This window comes from Oncorhynchus masou, chromosome 32, assembly GCF_036934945.1.
Source record: "Oncorhynchus masou masou isolate Uvic2021 chromosome 32, UVic_Omas_1.1, whole genome shotgun sequence".
Classification (NCBI taxonomy): Eukaryota; Metazoa; Chordata; class Actinopteri; order Salmoniformes; family Salmonidae; genus Oncorhynchus; species Oncorhynchus masou.
Genome location: NC_088243.1, coordinates 34,490,992 through 34,509,206, shown reverse-complemented (window position 1 = coordinate 34,509,206; position 18,215 = coordinate 34,490,992). Strand labels below are relative to the sequence as shown.

At 46.8% G+C, this 18,215-nt stretch overlaps 1 protein-coding gene across 3 annotated transcripts in view; it reads right to left on the bottom strand.

Annotated features, from left to right (window-relative positions):
• LOC135526000 (rho guanine nucleotide exchange factor TIAM2-like) overlaps positions 1 to 18,215 on the bottom strand; it is a 106,696-nt gene that overhangs the window by 12,702 nt on the left and 75,779 nt on the right. For all 3 annotated transcript variants that reach the window (XM_064954003.1, XM_064954002.1, XM_064954004.1), the window contains 4 exons: positions 7,956 to 8,141; positions 4,427 to 4,495; positions 3,314 to 3,439; positions 2,747 to 2,855 (listed from right to left, as the gene is read on the bottom strand). In XM_064954003.1, coding sequence (XP_064810075.1) covers positions 2,747 to 2,855; positions 3,314 to 3,439; positions 4,427 to 4,495; positions 7,956 to 8,141 — 490 coding nt within the window. The remainder of the gene's footprint in view (positions 1 to 2,746; positions 2,856 to 3,313; positions 3,440 to 4,426; positions 4,496 to 7,955; positions 8,142 to 18,215) is intronic.

Below are 18,215 nucleotides of genomic sequence, written 5' to 3'. Positions count from 1 at the left end.
TCTACCCGTGGTAAATTCAATTGATTGGACATGATTTGGAAAGGCACTCACCTGTCTATATAAGGTCCCACAGTTGATAGTGCATGTCAGAGCAAAAACTAAGCCGTGAGGTCAATGGAATTATCTGTAGAGCTCCGAGACAGGATTGTGCCGAGACAGCTATGGGGAAGGTCCCCAAGAACAGGGTGTCCTCCATTCTTAAATGGAAGAAGTTTGGAACCACCAAGACTCTTCCTAGAGCTAGCTGCCAGTCCAAACTGAGCAATCGGGGGTGAAGGGCGTTGATCAGGGAGGTGACCAAGAACCCAATGGTCACTCTGACAGAGCTCCAGAGTTCCTCTGTGGAGATGGGTGAACCTTCCAGAAGGACAACCATCTCTGCAGCGTCCACCAATCGGACCTTTATGGTAGAGTGGCCAGACAGAAGCAACTCCTCAGTAAAAGGCACATGACAGCCCGCTTGGAGTTTGCCTCAAGGCACTTAAAGATTCTCAGACCATTTTTTTTTTTTTTTTTTACCTTTATTTAACCAGGCAAGTCAGTTAAGAACACATTCTTATTTTCAATGACGGCCTGGGAACAGTGGGTTAACTGCCTGTTCATGGGCAGAACGACCTTGTCAGCTCGGGGGTTTGAACTCACAACCTTCCGGTTACTAGTCCAACGCTCTAACCACTAGGCTACCCTGCCGCCCCGAAGCAAGATTCTCTGGTCCGATGAAACCAAGATTGAACTCTTTGGCCTGAATGCCAAATGTCATGTCTGGAGGAAATCTGGCACCATCCCTACAGTGAAGCATGGTGGTGGCAGCATCATGCTGTGGGGATGTTTTTCAGTGGTAGGGACTGGGAGACTATTCAGGATCGATGAACAGAGCAAAGTCCAGAGAGATCCTTGATGAAAACCAGTTTCAGAGCAGGGGGGCGAAAGTTCACCTTACAACAGGACAACGACCCTAAGCACGCAGCCAAGACAACAAAGGAGTGGCTTCAGGACATGTCTCTGAATTTCCCTCAGTGGCCCAGCCTGAGCCCAGACTTGAACCCCATCAAACATATCTGGAGAGACCTGAAAACAGCTGTGCAGCGATGCTCCCCATCCAACCTGACAGAGCTTGAGAGGATCTTCAGAGAACAATGGGAGAAACTCCCTAAATACAGGTGTGCCAAGCTTGTAGCGTCATACCCAAGAAGACTGGAGGCTGTAATTGCTGCCAAAGGTGCTTCAACAAAGTACTGAGTAAAGGGTCTGAATACTTACGTACATGTGATATTTCAGTTTATTATTTTTAATGCATTTGCAAACATTTCTAAAAACCTGTTTTTGCTTTGTCATTAAGAGGTATTGTGTGTAGATTGATGAGGGGAGAAAAAAGATTGCATCTATATTAGAATACAGCTGTAACGGAACAAAATGTGGAAAACGTCAAGGGGTCTGAATACTTTTCAAATGCACTGTAGATACTGTAAAACATGGTGTCGACATGAGACTGCCACACCACTCAAAACACCATTCAAAAGACACCGCGTCAAAAGAATCACTGCAGTGATTTTCATTCAGTGTATAGAGTGGAGAGATGCTAATATTGGGTGCTGTGTGGTCTAGCACCGTAGCGCATTGAATGACTTTCTGGAGGTCAGGTGTTGACATTCCTCGCCACCTAGCTGTTCGTCTCACTATGTGTGGAAGGATTGAGATGCCATTAGAGTATTCATTATAGCACTCTGAGCCACAGACAGGCATCCGCATTGACACTTCACACAGTAATTGGCAGGCAATTAACGAGTAAACGCAAAGTGTGTGTGCAGCGAGAACCCAGGGAGAACGAGAACGCGTAATTACTAGAACCGCTGACAGACACCCACGGATTCTCTGTGAATGCCCGCATTCGGCTGTGCTGAGTTCCACTGTGCTAGGCTGTGCTGTGTACTGCTGGCCTGTGCTGTGTGTTGTACTATACTGTGCTGCAGACTTCTGCTCTAATGCACTGCTCCCCTGTAACAGTAGTGCTGTAGTGATTTATCATGTTTACTCTGCTGTTTCCTACTCCAGTTCATTCTGATTCATCAGAGACTGTTGTGGAAAAGGCCAAACCACTTGCCAGATTCTCCCTGTGCCATTAAAACTCAATTTCGGTACCTGCTTCAAGGAATGCCGCACAGAATCTTGTAATGGGAGGAATTTAAGAGGCACAAGGGTGCAATTTTCCCACTCTGTTTAATTCATTCTGTACTGGGCAGTGTGCCCAAAATGGAGGAGGCCAACGTCATAGAAATAAATTCAGTTCAACGTTTATATTCAATCATATACACAGGGCCGCTCAAAATTACTAGCAGTCCTCGTCAGCGTTTAATAGTCTCTCTCTCATTATAGACCAGCTTCAGCTGTGCAGCGCAATGGGGGAGACTTCAGCTAGCCTAGGCACTTTCACAGTTTTCCAGTGGGAAGCTTTCACAGTTGAATTGATATGAAAGACAACGTAGGGAGTCCAGATTGATAGAGTTAAGACAAGGAGAGAGGAGGTTGAAGTGGAATTGCATCACATCACTTTTACCAACAAGCAAGTAGCTCCTCTCATAGACATTTTACCAGAGTTCCTTGTTGATGCTGGACCATAGGAGCCCAGTCAACCATGTTATTTACATGGGGATGGTGGGGATGATGTCATGGAGGTACATGTGGGTATTGTGGGCAGGTGTGGTGGGGGGGGGGGGGGGGCAGTGTAGGGTAGAGGGGAGACCCGTACCTCTCTCCAGGACTTTCTGGACCTTGATGTGGTTGGCACAGAAACCGCTGTAGAGCTTGAAGTGATCAGCGTAGTACAGGAAGGATCCACCCAGAGAGAAGAGAAGCTTCTGGAATCACAGAGAGAGAGAGAGAGAGACAGAGACAGCCAAGAGAGAGAGATGGAGGGAGAGTGTGAAGGAGAGAGGGATGGGAGAGAACATTTGAAGTCGTGACCTGACCACGCTCACCTCACTCCCATGGGACAGTGTTTAAAATCCCCCAGGCCCCGTCCCCTCTAACCTCTGAGTCCAGTGCTCTTTGACTTGAAGATACAATTCTCCAAGTCAACATCACAAAGTCAATAGGCCACGCACGTTGCCTTGTCGATGCAGTAAATCAACCGTGCGTGAACCTGTGACATCTCTTCAATAATGAATATCCCAAGGTGTGACAGAACATTGTAGCTAACTGGTTAATAAGCCTGTGAGTATGCGGTTTCATGTCAAGTGTGATTACTGCAAGAGATGTTTGGCAGAGGCAGCTGTAACATAAGGGGCACGTGTGTGTGTACTCCAAACTACCGTACCTTAAACTGCTCAGGGGTCTCCAGGGTTCGGAAGTCAGGTGAAGAGGCGATCCTCTCCTCCAGCGTCTGCAGGAACACCCTCTGGAAGTCCAGCATCTCTGGCAGGCTGCCAAACAGACTATCCATCTGAAGGAGAGACAGGAGCCTGGTCAAAGACCTAACAGCAGGCAGTCACTCGTTCACCTCCACCTCAAATGTCTCACGTGTGAGAGGCACTTAGGAACAGCCTCTCTTTCCTTCCACCTCTAATACAATCTACCACTCCCTGACTCTCCCACACCTTCATTAAAAGATATTCAGGGTGTCTTGCTCTCTCCTCCGCTGTGTACCTAGACACGTCAGAGTGTCCATAAACGGCGGTTTAATCAGCCCCCCTTCCCCAGTGTGTATCGATGGATCTCTCCTGTGAGAGCGTCGTCCTGAGACTGAGGTTAGCCTCAGTTTACATCAATGGCCCTAGCTCAGTGGGACTTAAGCTACACTAAAGCTACACATCAGCATTCTCCAGCCATATAGCCTTGTGGGCTCACAGGGAGGGACAGTCACACAAGGACTAATCCCAACCTGAGAGAAGAGTCAATTGTGTATCGAACAATGGAAGACAACAATGCAATTGGAGATATAAACGGAATCCTGCGCACGCTTCCTAATATGTGGGCCTATGTCAGAAAGGGACTAAATAAGAAGAGGTTGTGAGAGTTCATTACTAGAGGTCATTTAACCTCACCACCACCCCAATCTAATAAACTATCCATCTTCATCATGAACCAACCTCGTAAAATTCTCCATCTCAATTACCTCCCCCGTCCCCCGTCCTCCCCTCCACCCATCCCACCAACCCCCTCCCTCCTCTACCTCATCCAGAGATCCTTTACTTCCAAGTGGCGCAGCGGTCTAAGGCGCTGCAATTGCAGTGCTAGAGGTGTCACTACAGACCCTGGTTCAATCCCGGGCTGTATCACAACCGTCCCTGATCGGGAATCCCATAAGGCGGCGCACAATTAGCCCAGTGTCGTCCGGCTTAGGGTTTGGCCGGGGGTGTAATTAAGAATTTGTTCCTAACTGACTTGCCTAGTTAAATAAAGGTTAAATATTATTATTATTTTTAAATACCTCATCCAGAGTGAGGAAGGTCTCATTCTGCAAGGGCTTCAGGTAGATCTCAAAGAGGCAACTCAGGTCCTGTAGGAAGAAAAGACAGACAAGAGGTGGGTTAGTGAATCCGACAACACCAATGCCACTCTCATGACACATACAGTACACCACCAGTGCATCATAGGGTGGTATCAGTATCAACAGTTACTCCAGCCTCCCAAAACTACTCCATTATATTTTCCTTCATCTTCCTCTCTGTCTTTCTCCCTCCCTGTGTTTTAATGGGGCTGCGGCCCATCAGGGCGTCACTGGAGATATACTCATTAGGCTGATTTACGGCCTCCACCGCCCAGCCAACGCAGCACATCACAGACAGATGGTTTCAGCCTCAGCAGAGGACGTTGGGAAGGCATTCCCTCCCGCCTACAAATCCCCCACCCACCGCTCGGAGAGATAGAGTGATTGAGAGGGAGAGCGATAGGGTAGAGAGAGAGAGAGAAAGATAGGGAGAGAGAGAGAGAGAGAGAGAGAGAGAGAGAGCGAGAGAGAGCGTAGAGACTAGAGAGAGAGATCATGAGAAAACAAAAATGATAATTACTTGACACATTGGAAAGAATTAACAAAAAAACGGAGCAAACTATGAATATAAGGACTATAATGGAATGCTATTTGGCCCTAAAAAGGGAGTACACAGTGAAAGAATTCCTGACCACTGTGACCGACGCAAAATGAAGGAAAGCTTTGACTATGTACAGACTCAGCATGAGCAGAGCCTTGCTATTGTGAATGGCCGCCATAGCCGGTCTTCTCTTGAGAGCCGGGTCTGCCTATGTGCACACTGCCCACAAAACCGAGCTGCACTTCCTAACCTGCCAAATGTATGACCAGAGAGAGATATTTCCCTTAGATTACACAGACGCACAAAGAATTTGAAAACAAATCCAATCTTGATAAACTCCCATATATTTTTGGTGAAGTATCACAGTGTGCCACCACAGCAGCAAGATTTGTGACCTGTTGCCACAAGAAAAGGACAACCAGAGGAGCACAAACACCATTGCACGTAAATACAACCTATATTTATCTGTTTATTTACTTTCCCTTTAATACTTAAACTATTTTCACATTGTTACAACACTGTTCAAATAATATTTATAACATTTGAAATGTCTATATTCGTAAAAAGAAATAGTGAGTAATGTTCATTTTTGATTGTTAAATTCCCTTGTTTATTTCCTATTTCACTTGCTTTGGCAATGTAAACATGTTTCCTATGCCAATAAAGCCCTTTTAATTTAATTGAAATGTTATTGAAAGGGTAGAGACACGAGATATAGGGTAGAGAGAGAGAGAGAGGGGGTAGAGAGAGAGAGAGAGAGCTAACCACTTCTGCGAAAATTGAAAAACACTAAACAAACATGAAGAACCTATCCAAAATGGAGATCTGGGTAAACCACTTCTCTAATCTTTGTGGCTCTATAACAAAGAACAAACATCAAAAACATATACATGATCAAATACAAATCTGCGAATCAACTATTAAAGACTACCAGAACCCACTGGATTCTCCAATTACCTTGAATGAACTACAGGACAAAATAAAAACCCTCCAATCCAAAAATTAAATTATAAAATATACAGACAACAAATTCCAATTGGCTATACTAAAACTATTTAACATCATCCTTAGCTCTGGCATCTTCCCTGATATTTGCAACCAAAGACTGATCACTCCAATCCACAAAAGTGGAGACAAATTTGAAACCAATAACTATCGTGGGACATGCTTCAACAGCAACCTTTGGACAATTCTCTGCATTATCATTAACAGCAGACTTGTCCATTTCCTCAGTGAAAACAATGTACTGAGCAAATGTCAAATTGGCTTTTTACCAAATTATCATACAACAGACCACGTATTCACCCTGCACACCCTAATTGACAAACAAACAAACCAAAACAAAGGCAAAGTCTTCTCATGCTTTGTTGATTTAAAAAAAGCCTTGGACTCAATTTGGCATGATGATCTGCTATACAAATTGATGGAAAGTGGCGTTGGCAGGAAAACATACGACATTATAAAATCCATGTACACAAACAACAGGTGGCAAAACACACACACATTTCTTCCCGCCGTGGGGTGAGACAGGGATGCAGCTTAAGCCCCACGCTCTTCATCATATATATCAACAAATTGGCGAGGGCACTAGAACAGTCTGCAGCACCCGGCCTCACCCTACTAGAATCTGAAGTCAAATGTCTACTGTTTGCTGATGATCTGGTGCTTCTGTCACCAACCAAGGATGGCTTACAGCAACACCTAGATCTTCTGCACAGATTCTGCCAGACCTGGGCCCTGACAGTAAATCTCAGTAAGACCAAAATAATGGTGCTCCAAAAAAGGTCCAGTCCCCAGGACCACAAATACAAATTCCATTTAGACAATGTTGCCCTAGAGCACACAAAAAACTATACATAACTTAGCCTAAACATCAGTGCCACAGGTAACATCCACAAAGCTGTGAACGATCTGAGAGACAAGAAGGGCCTTCTATACCATCAAAAGGAAAATAAAATTCGACATACCAATTAGGATCTGGCTAAAAATACTTGAATCAGTTATAGAACCGATTGCCATTTATGGTTGTGAGGTCTGGGGTCCGCTCACCAACCAAGACTTCACAAAATGGGACAAACACCAAATTGAGACTCTGCATGCAGAATTCTGCAAAAATATCCTCTGTGTATGTAAAACACCAAATAATGCATGCAGAGCAGAACGGGTAACCAGTGAAGAACAAACACCACTGTAAATACAACCCATATTTATGTTTATTTATTTTCTCTTTTGTACTTTAACCATTTGCATGTCGTTACAACACTGTATATAGACATAATATGACATTTGTAGTGCCTTTACTCTTTTGGAACTTCTGTGGGTGTAATGTTCACTGTTCATTTCACTTTTGTATATTATCTACTTCACTTGCTTTGGCAATGTTAACATATGTTTCCCATGTCAATAAAGCCTTGAATTGAGAAAGAGGGGGTAGAGAGAGAGAGGGGGTAGAGAGAGAGAGGGGGAGAGAGAGAGGGGGTAGAGAGAGAGAGGAGAGAGAGAGAGGGAGAGAGAGAGAGAGAGGGAGAGAGAGAGAGAGGGGAGAGAGAGAGAGAGGGGAGAGAGAGAGAGAGAGAGAGAGAGTTGTAGGACAGCCAACTGACTTGCCTAGTAAAATAAAGGTAAAATAAATTTTAAAAAATGAGGAGGTCCTTAATGTGCTCTGATAAAAGGGGTGAGATGGAAAGTTGAGCTGTACAGGGCCACTGAATGATGAGCCTGTGTACTGTAGAGCATAATGAAACAGGCTACTGCTGTGTGGTAGGTAGGGCTTCTTTGTTACTCCCCATGACACCACAGAAATAGATCATGTCTTGTTACTCTTCAGTGGCTTTGCTTTCCTATGCCCTGTCTCTTTATCCTGGCTCAACTAAATAGACTGAATTGGGAAATTGGCCATTATCTTCAAGAACTATAAAAAAGAATGACCTTGACGTAGGACTTCTCTGTGTCCACCAGCTCCTGGATGACCTTGCTGAGCCTCTCGGTGGAGCTCATGTGTCGGGGGCAGGTTCTGAGCAGGGTGGGCTCGGCCCCTGGGTTTGGGGGATCTTTGTGGCCCTCCATCAGGCCCCCGGAGCCCTCTTGGAAGGTGTGGTACAGCGTCTCCACGCTCTGCAGGGGGCGATAGAGAGACAGAGTGGTTAGGGACCATAGGAGAACAGTAACATGTAGACACAAAGCTTGTTAGGATCACAAGGACTTTTGTTAATACATCAATCAAAAAACAATATCCCCATCAATCAGCACAGTAATACGGTATCAGACAGTGCTGTCATCGGCTCCTGTGGCTCTATGTCTCCAGTACTCACAGGCCGCTCTCCACTGCAGAGGAGCTGCCAACATGCCCTGCAAAACCTCTACTCAGACCTATTGCGCTGTGTGTGTGTGTGTGTGTGTGTGTGTGTGTGTGTGTGTGTGTGTGTGTGTGTGTGTGTGTGTGTGTGTGTGTGTGTGTGTGTGTGTGTGTGTGTGTGAGAGAGTCCAGTGAGTGTGCATAGAGACACTGCAGGAGAATGCGTTTTTGAGTGAGAGAGACGCTGATCGTTACACAAGCAATTCTCAGAAAATACCCTGCCTGTCACCATAAATATTGCACAGCAACAACGCAGACACATTCACACACATTCACACACACACACCAAATCGATTAACAGCCCTCACAGTAAAACAACCCAGCAGAACCCAGATAGTGTCTAAAACCCAGTGTGGCCTATACCATAGACAGAGGACAAATCAAGTCCTCTATTAAGCTAAGCCAGTAGTTCATCAGGTAATTAGAAACCGGGTGGTTTGAGCCCTAAATGCTGATTGGCTGAAAGTTGTGGTATATCAGACCGTTTACCATGGGTATGACAAAACATTTGCTTTTACTGTTCTAATTACATTAGTACCCGGTTTATAATAGCAATAAGGCTCCCTCGGGGGTTTGAGGTAGTTGGACGATATACCACGGCTAAGGGCTGTATCCAGGCACTCCGCATTGTGTCATGCAAAAGAACAGCTCTTAGCCGTGGTATAATGGTCATATACACACACACACACACACACAACACACACACACACACACACACACACAGGGCCTTATTGCTTAATTATAGCATGGTTACTTGGGAGGGTGCCAAAGCAGCTTCCATACTAATCTGTAGAGAGGACAGAACTAGGCAGCACTGTGGGAGCAGCATAGCTATGGCAGGGGTCTTGGGGCAGGGGGCTGGTGGCTCAGGCCCCCACTGAGGGGAATGGGATTCAGGCTAGGAGTAGGCTAAGCTTGGCTGGCCTCTAGACATGACCACCCACCCAGCAGCTCTGGGTATCCGCGTGAGCTAGGATAATTACAGAGACTAAGCTGACCCACTGTGTTAACACACTGAAGGCTGTACACTGTAGATACACAAAAGAACAGACGCAGGGCAAGCATCGGCATCCACACACACACACACACACACACACACACTAAATGTAGTGAATATGTTTCACCCACACACAAACACAGACCAAAGCTTCTCCATATTGCAGCTGAAAAGGCTATGAGGCTTGGATAGGATAACTTGTTGACATATTAATCAGATACCCTGCGGCAGCTTCAGAGGCAAACGAGACTCACACAGACAGATAACGTTAGTTTCTGATGCCACACTCACAGGCGCACACACACAGAAGGATTCTCCCATTCTCGCAGCATGACTTTTCAGCAACTTAATACGGGCGACCTGTGAGAACGACTAGGAGGGGTATGACTCAGAAGTCTCCCTGTCTCACACAACAATCTGACCAAGTCTGAGCCGAATGCCTGACGGCTAACCCAAATATCCAATCAATTAAGATCCGCGAACAGGCCGCTCGGGAGCCATGGAGAGGGGGAGCGGGAGGCAGCAATGCACCCGGAGAATGGACAAGCACATCCGACAGCGCTAGTCTCTACTCTCCCTCCCTATTCTGCTTACGCTTGACAGCTCCTGCTACATCTGGGCTCCTCTCACAGTTTTAGCGCTTATACTAAAGCCCACTTACACAACACAGGGAACTGACTGTTTTCTTCTGATTAAACAACCATGAAGCCTGTGGGGATTCTAAGAAGAATTATCTAAATCCTATCCTGCCAATTAGCCCATCTGCTCTCCCTGTTGTGAAGCCAGACATCTCCCTCTCCCCATGAGGAATAGTTTTAACCTCTCTGTCACAACACCTACAACCCTAAAACATGTTGAGCCCGTGGTTGATACCCATCGCCACACTTGAACAACTAGACAGTGAAAGGCTAAACCCCACTAATGCTGTCCTTCCCTCTTTGGATGGTCATTTCTACTCCCATGGCAAGCCTCTCGTCCCTCTCTGTCCTACTCACCATGAAGAGTAGTCTGTAGAGGAGCCTCCAGGCTGCTGTGGCCTGTCTCTGGGTCCTACAGGCCAGGTTACAGCCTTTCCTATGCAGCCTACCTGACCTGCACGCTGGCATCACGGCTGGACTGGACCTGACCACTAAAATGGCAATTAGTTGTTCTTGACTGGACAGTACTTGATAGTCCTAATCAGATCCTCACGTTCAGTATTCCCACACTCCGCCTCTTCCTCATTAGTGACTGAACCCCCCTGTCTGTCACGTCATCTTCCTCCTCCTCCTCCTCCACCAGGCCAGGAGAAGCCTCAGTCTACAGAACACCTCACTCTCCAGGGGCCAGGGGCCATTTGATGGGAGCTAGCCATTGATCCTGAGTCTAGAGGTTCTGTGAGCGTAGGCATTTGACTAAAAACTGCTGCCCGCACCAATCTGCATATCTATCAATCAGACGGCCGGACCGAGCGGACAGTGCGAACGGAGGGGAATTCCTCCCTCGCTCTCTTTTTCTTTCTGTCGGTCTCTCTCACCCCATCTCTGGTCCACGTGACCCTTGTCAGCTTCCAGAGGGTATAATGCAGAGGTCAGGCTGCCAGTGTCATGCTGCCACAGGCCTGAGGCCTGGCCTCTCAATACATCAACACAATGAGGACTCTTCTGGCCCGCAAGCCTCACTGTTGCACTGTCACACGGTCAGGAACAGCGGTGTCTGTTCAACAGGCCAGAGGTGGTCCTCGAATGAACAATTGTGGGTGCTTTTCAATAAAAACATGAGTCCAAGCCTATGTTAAGAAGCTATGCTTCCTGGTAAACAACATCGTACTGATGGGTGTCCTGCTGCTGGGTCTGCTGTTTGCAGACAAAGCCGAGTGACAACTAGCTGATTGTTCCAAATCCAATCCAGGACTGGAAGCTTAGGCCTGTGTGGGCAGCCCATTCCAACACAACAACACAATTAACTAGCCTAACTACGGTCTCAGTATAGAAGCAACATATTACATTAGATTCCACTACGTCCCCACCCCTTGAAGTGAACAGCATTCTCAGAACGCAGCACAAATGTGTGTCTTAAAAAGGTGTCGGAATGTCTGAAAGTGTGTGGATAACTTCACTGAACATTTAACACTGGAAACAGTTGGCTGATATTTATTTGGGTATTGTTCATGTGAAGTCCTAGACGTGTTGACATGGGAGATGTCAGAAGGAGCGCTTTGTGAAGAGGAGTCGTTTGTGGAGAGATTATCGCTCCTGCTTGACGTGCCAACAGTGCGATTATCCAGTCTGGTATTTTCCACCCACGGGCAAGGTGTCATTCAAATACACACACACACACACACACACACACACACACACACACACACACACACACACACACACACACACACACACACACTCTATTCTGCTCCCTCATACACCCAGGGGCAGCCAAACACATACAAGAGTCTCCTAATCCAAGGTCAAAGGGCCTCCACTGACATCATATTCAAATAGTACTCAAATACAGTGAGGTTAGAAACAAACCCAGCCCAAAGAGAAACAAGAGCTGTCAAACAGTTGAGTGACACCGGATACTGTCCATTCTCCCGTATCTCTGCCAAACATTAAAATAGAGTAATTAAAAGCAGAAGGCTAAACCTACTTTAAGAGATGAATCGCTTTCAAATTAAAGAAAAGAATCCTCCCGGCGCCAAAAGACTCTCTTTAAGAAAATAAACAATCCCAAATGGAAAGTCTAAAGTATAAAGCCAGGGATAAAATATGGGGTGTCCCTCGGGCCGGCTCAGCCCATTGCTCAAAGGAGAGTGTCCTGTCACACCACAGTAAGGCTCTAACAGAGGCTGATTCATCCCTCAGGTTAGGCCTATTGTGCAACGTTGCCATCTGCTTTTTAAAGCTCAATAAATAGAGTTTCTCATAAATCAAACAGAGAGGGAGGGCCCCAGTCTTCTATTCCCATTATACGCTTTATTTTTCATTCTAAACAAATATTATTCCACCGGTTCTTCAGAGTGCGTGGAATACTTCAGAGAATGTCGGAGACTTCAGAGTGCGTGGAATACTTCAGAGAATGTCGGAGACTTCAGAGTGCGTGGAATACTTCAGAGAATGTCGGAGACTTCAGAGAGCGTGTTTCATGATAAGTCCCCATAGGGGTGTGAGACAAAAAGCATTACACCCCCCCCCAGATCACATCAATATCAAATGACAGCAGAGGAACGGTAGCATAGCAGCAAACCACTTCCCTCAACATGAAACCAGGTCCAATCAATTGAAAGCCGTCGGGAGCAGTCAATGATGGGTAAACCTTCTCCTAGCCACATGACCTGGTGCACGGATAGAACATGTAGCTGGGTGATAGCAAACACTACCTACCGCTGGTCCAGAAACCTGCCACAGGATGTCTGATAACATCTGCCTGAACATCTAGCAGGCTATGGAAAGGACAGCTATGGAAAGGACAGATATAAAGCAAAAGCATAAAAAAGAAAAGCCAAGTCAACCCTCCAGAGACAGGCTGGACAACCGGTGGACTGAGTACAATAAATAATACTAGAGAGTAAGAAGAGTGACACAGTGACTCAGTTGTAGCAGCACACCCTCAAGATCTACTGCAGTATGACAGTGAATTTACCATTTCCTCCATGGGGAGCTGCTACATGTACTGTATACAACATACTTAACTATAAACGGGTTGGTTCGAGCCCTGAATGCTGATTGGCTGACAGCGGTGGTATATCAGACTGTATACCACAGGTATGACAAAACATTTATTTGTACTGCTCTAATTACGTTGGTAACCAGTTAATAATAGCAATACGGCACCTCGGGAGTTTGTGGTATATGGCCAATATACCATGGTTACGGGCTGTATCCAGGCACTCCGTGTTGCGTTGTGGATAAGAACAGCCCTTAGCCGTGGTATATTGGCTATACACCACACCCCCTTATACCCTGACTACACCGCTCGCGTTGCAAAATAAATTTAGACATCTATGTTATTCAATTATTGCACCCACACTGCTCCTGCACGCCAACGAGCGTCTGCGTTTCCAAGGGTTAAAATAGAAGTCCTTTCTATTTCTGAAGCAGATCGCGCTGCAAGTCCTGCCTCTCCCATCTCCTCATTGGTTTATAGAAGCAGGTACCCACGTGCCATCTCCTCATTGGTTATACCCACGTGGGTGATTGAAAGACAAACTGTGTTGCCGGTCGTCGTGGTAATACTATGAAAGTTAAGATGCCACTCACCATATAAGTTCAAAGATGAAAAGGCCTGGAAGGAGGAGAGATGACTAGAAACAATTCGGTTGACCGTTTTGTGTGTGGATTCATTGTCGGAGTAGAGGACCTTGTGCATTTCAGGTAAAATAACAACTCAATGCTGTATCCCAGGACATATTAGCTAACAGCAAGCTAGCTAAATAGGACAAATTAGCTAGCAGGTGCAAGCTAACTAGCTAAATTGCCATAAATATTTCATGCTTTTCGACCTATCCCCAAATTAATGTAATTGGTTCAGAGTTTGTTTTGATATTTTAAACTGCGTGTCGTGATCGCGTTTGGTGTAGGGGAAAATTAATTTATACACGATGGCGCACACACGCAGCCGGTTTGGTTTCCATGCCTTATTGCTTAAATGAAACATTAGTAGAGGCAGGTTGGACAAACAGGGACATGTCAGCACATAAAAACATTGACACCTACTAACACTATGTGACCTGTCCTAAACATACTAACTAAAATAACCCTGGCCAAACAACTAGAAAGGACAGTGTTGGGTTACCAGGAGTCCAGCGCGTGGGTCGGGTACTGTAGGTTTCTCACAGGCCACACATCCAGCCATGTCATCCAGCAGCAGGTCCAGCTTGTCTTTAAACAGCTGTCTGAGGGTGAGCAGGGCCGAGCCCAGAAACAGATCCTTCTCCTCGGCCTCACAGCCACCTGACCAAAACCAGCACATGGCCAGCATGGAGCACAGGGCCTGGGCTGGGGACTGGTCCCTGATGAACAGCTGGATCAGGGTGGTGAGGTAGACGCAGGGCCTGGCCTCTTCCTCCTGCTCCTCCGCCACCGCCCCCCTCCTCCTCTCAGCAATCAAACCTCCACCCGGCCCTGGGCCATGGTATAGGGCTGCCATTCCAATGCACACCAGCTCGCCTCTTCTTCTCGTCCTCCGGCGAGCCCTCTTAAGCCTCTCTCGATAGGTCTATCCCTCCTCTCTCTCGGTCTCTCTGCATTAGGGCCGCTCCAGACGTGGGGCAACTTCCCAGCAATAAGCCCAGATTATTAGGCTAGTCACAGCCATATGGTGACTGATAGACTTAGTCATCATCACCGCCACCCACTACACCCCCTCCAATTGGCAGGTCCTGGAGGAGGGACTGGGGACGTCGGACTTTCCCAAGGAGGAGGTAAGTAGGTGGGAGAAGTTTAACGAGGCTGTAGGTCTTTCTTTCTAGAGTCCATTGGTCTTTGCAGGCTGTTGTGGTTCAAAAGATGTAAAGAGGAGAGTAGTAATAATGCAGTAACTGGAGAGCATGTCTCACCTCTCACATTCACACAGTTTAAAAAGGTGATGAAAACACCTTTCTTACGTTCTTAGCCTAGAACAGAGCAACGGATTCCTTAACGGGTATAGCACCCAAAATACACGCTGCCATTTACAGTACGCTGCCCAGTCAGTTCCTGTATGGACCATTTGTGGATTTCCCACAATCACTAAATCATTGGTGAAGCAAACCAAGTGATTGGATTAGGGCTGACCCCATTTAGTGGTTGATTGTTTGGTTGGTCGATAGGATGTTGGTTGACTGAGATTTCTTTCGTTGAGCAGTAGAAAACAAATCATGGTGTACAAGACACTGGTCTGATTGGCGCCTATTTGAGTGGACTGATCCATTGTGGAGACCGTGGGGGTGGCACAGTCCATCACTCTAAGACATGTGCTACTGAAATTGTATATGGTTATATTACGCAAGAACAATGGTGCAACAGAAATGGCTGTAATTATGTTGCAGCTTCAGCAACACGGACAGCCCTGTACACACTGTTGATGTGTGGTGGTCGCTGCAGCAGGGAGGAGAGGGAGACAACACTATACACACTGTTGATGTGTGGTGGTCGCTGCAGCAGGGAGGAGAGGGAGACAACACTATACACACTGTTGATGTGTGGTGGTCGCTGCAGCAGGGAGGAGAGGGAGACAACACTATACACACTGTTGATGTGTGGTGGACACTGCAGCAGGGAGGAGAGGGAGACAACACTATACACACTGTTGATGTGTGGTGGTCGCTGCAGCAGGGAGGAGAGGGAGACAACACTATACACACTGTTGATGTGTGGTGGTCGCTGCAGCAGGGAGGAGAGGGAGACAACACTAAATACACTGTTGATGTGTGGTGGTCGCTGCAGCAGGGAGGAGAGGGAGACAACACTATACACACTGTTGATGTGTGGTGGTCGCTGCAGCAGGGAGGAGAGGGAGACAACACTATACACACTGTTGATGTGTGGTGGTCGCTGCAGCAGGGAGGAGAGGGAGACAACACTATACACACTGTTGATGTGTGGTGGACGCTGCAACAGGGAGGAGAGGGAGACAATGGGTGCTAGTCACAGTCACTCACTGTCTTTTTTTAACACAGCGCAGCAAGTCTGAGCCCGGCCCGGCACAATCAAATCAATTGCGGTCGGACTACCTCTAGTCAATTGTGTGTGTAAATAATTGAATCACACAGTGTGCTTAAAGCATCAGACAAGCTCACTGAATAGAGCTAAATGTGATTAAAACACATAGGATGTGTCTATATGGAAAAATGGGACAGGCCTACTTTCGATATTGGTGGCGAGCGAGGCTACAGTAATGGAAGGATGTGGTTACTGCTCTATGCACTGTCAAATCCCTCTTAGTTAAGGGTTGGAGGAAGTTAAGGAGCTTACTCTACTCAGCCTGTTGGCAAATTGTATGTGTAGCACAACAACTTCACGCCATTGCCAGTCATTTCATACAGTTGTACAGCTCCTGTTGGGAGTTATGAGGTTTACTACACACCCCCATGGAGCTGAAAAACTATCAAGAGGACTGTGCACTAGAACCTAACGCACTGGAACCTAACGCACTGGAACCTAACGCACTGGTACCTAACGCACTGGTACCTAACGCACTGGAACCTAAAACACTGGAACCTAAAGCACTGGAACCTAAAGCACTGGAACCTAACGCACTGGAACATAAAGCACTAGAACCTAACACACTGGAACCTAAAGCACTGGAACCTAACACACTGGAACCTAAAGCACTGGAACCTAACGCACTGGAACCTAACGCACTGGAACCTAACGCACTGGAACCTAACGCACTGGAACCTAACGCACTGGAACCTAACGCACTGGAACCTAACACACTGGAACCTAACACACTGGAACCTAAAGCAGAACTAACGCACTGGAACCTAACGCACTGGAACCTAACGCACTGGAACCTAACACACTGGAACCTAACACACTGGAACCTAAAGCACTAGAACCTAACGCACTAGAACCTAACGCACTGGAACCTAACGCACTGGAACCTAAAGCACTGGAACCTAAAGCACTGGAACCTAAAGCACTGAAACCTAAAGCACTGGAACCTAACACACTGGAACCTAACACACTGGAACCTAACACACTGGAACCTAAAGCACTGGAACCTAACACACTGGAACCTAAAGCACTGGAACCTAACACACTAGAACCTAAAGCACTGGAACCTAAAGCACTGGAACCTAAAGCACTGGAACCTAACGCACTGGAACCTAAAGCACTGGAACCTAACACACTGGAACCTAACACACTAGAACCTAAAGCACTGGAACCTAAAGCACTGGAACCTAAAGCACTGGAACCTAACGCACTGGAACCTAACGCACTGGAACCTAACGCACTGGAACCTAACGCGACGTCCTAAATAATAAGGTGACTGTCCGAGGCAACATCATTCCATATGGAGCAATGTGATGAAAGAAACATGGTAGTCTAGTAGCCAATGAAATGCTACTGGTCAACTACCCCAACCTCACAAAGTCCAATAAGAAACATTACACTGGTATTAATGACTACAACAGCCTGGTGTTACAACAAAATGTGGTAAATGTGGTTTAAAAAGAGTTTTGGTTGTGTCATGGTGTTGATGTAAACAGTGTCGCTGTAGCAGAAGTATCTAGGTGATATTCTGTGATATTCAGTGTCAGCTCCCTTAGTCAGGTCTGCTGCTGCTGTGTGGGCTGGCCAGGGTATCAGTCTGCTCCAGGACATGGGACCTACAGTGTCAGCTCCCTTAGTCAGGTCTGCTGCTGCTGTGTGGGCTGGCCAGGGTATCAGTCTGCTCCAGGACATGGGACCTACAGTGTCAGCTCCCTTAGTCAGGTCTGCTGCTGCTGTGTGGGCTGGCCAGGGTATCAGTCTGCTCCAGGACATGGGACCTACAGTGTCAGCTCCCTTAGTCAGGTCTGCTGCTGCTGTGTGGGCTGGCCAGGGTATCAGTCTGCTCCAGGACATGGGACCTACAGTGTCAGCTCCCTTAGTCAGGTCTGCTGCTGCTGTGTGGGCTGGCCAGGGTATCAGTCTGCTCCAGGACATGGGACCTACAGTACCATACTACCGGTGGGGGGGCAGTGGGGAATCTCATCTAGTGTCAGAGCACTAAGGTAAATACTGAGTTAACTGTGCTTTGGTAGCAGCTGCTCACCGTTTTAATATGAGAAGATTGGAAACCACTAGACCAATTAATCAAAGTCAGTCAGTGTTCCGCGGCAGGCGATTACATGCTGTGACAAGAGGCTTGAAATGAGTCTTTCCTTCCCATC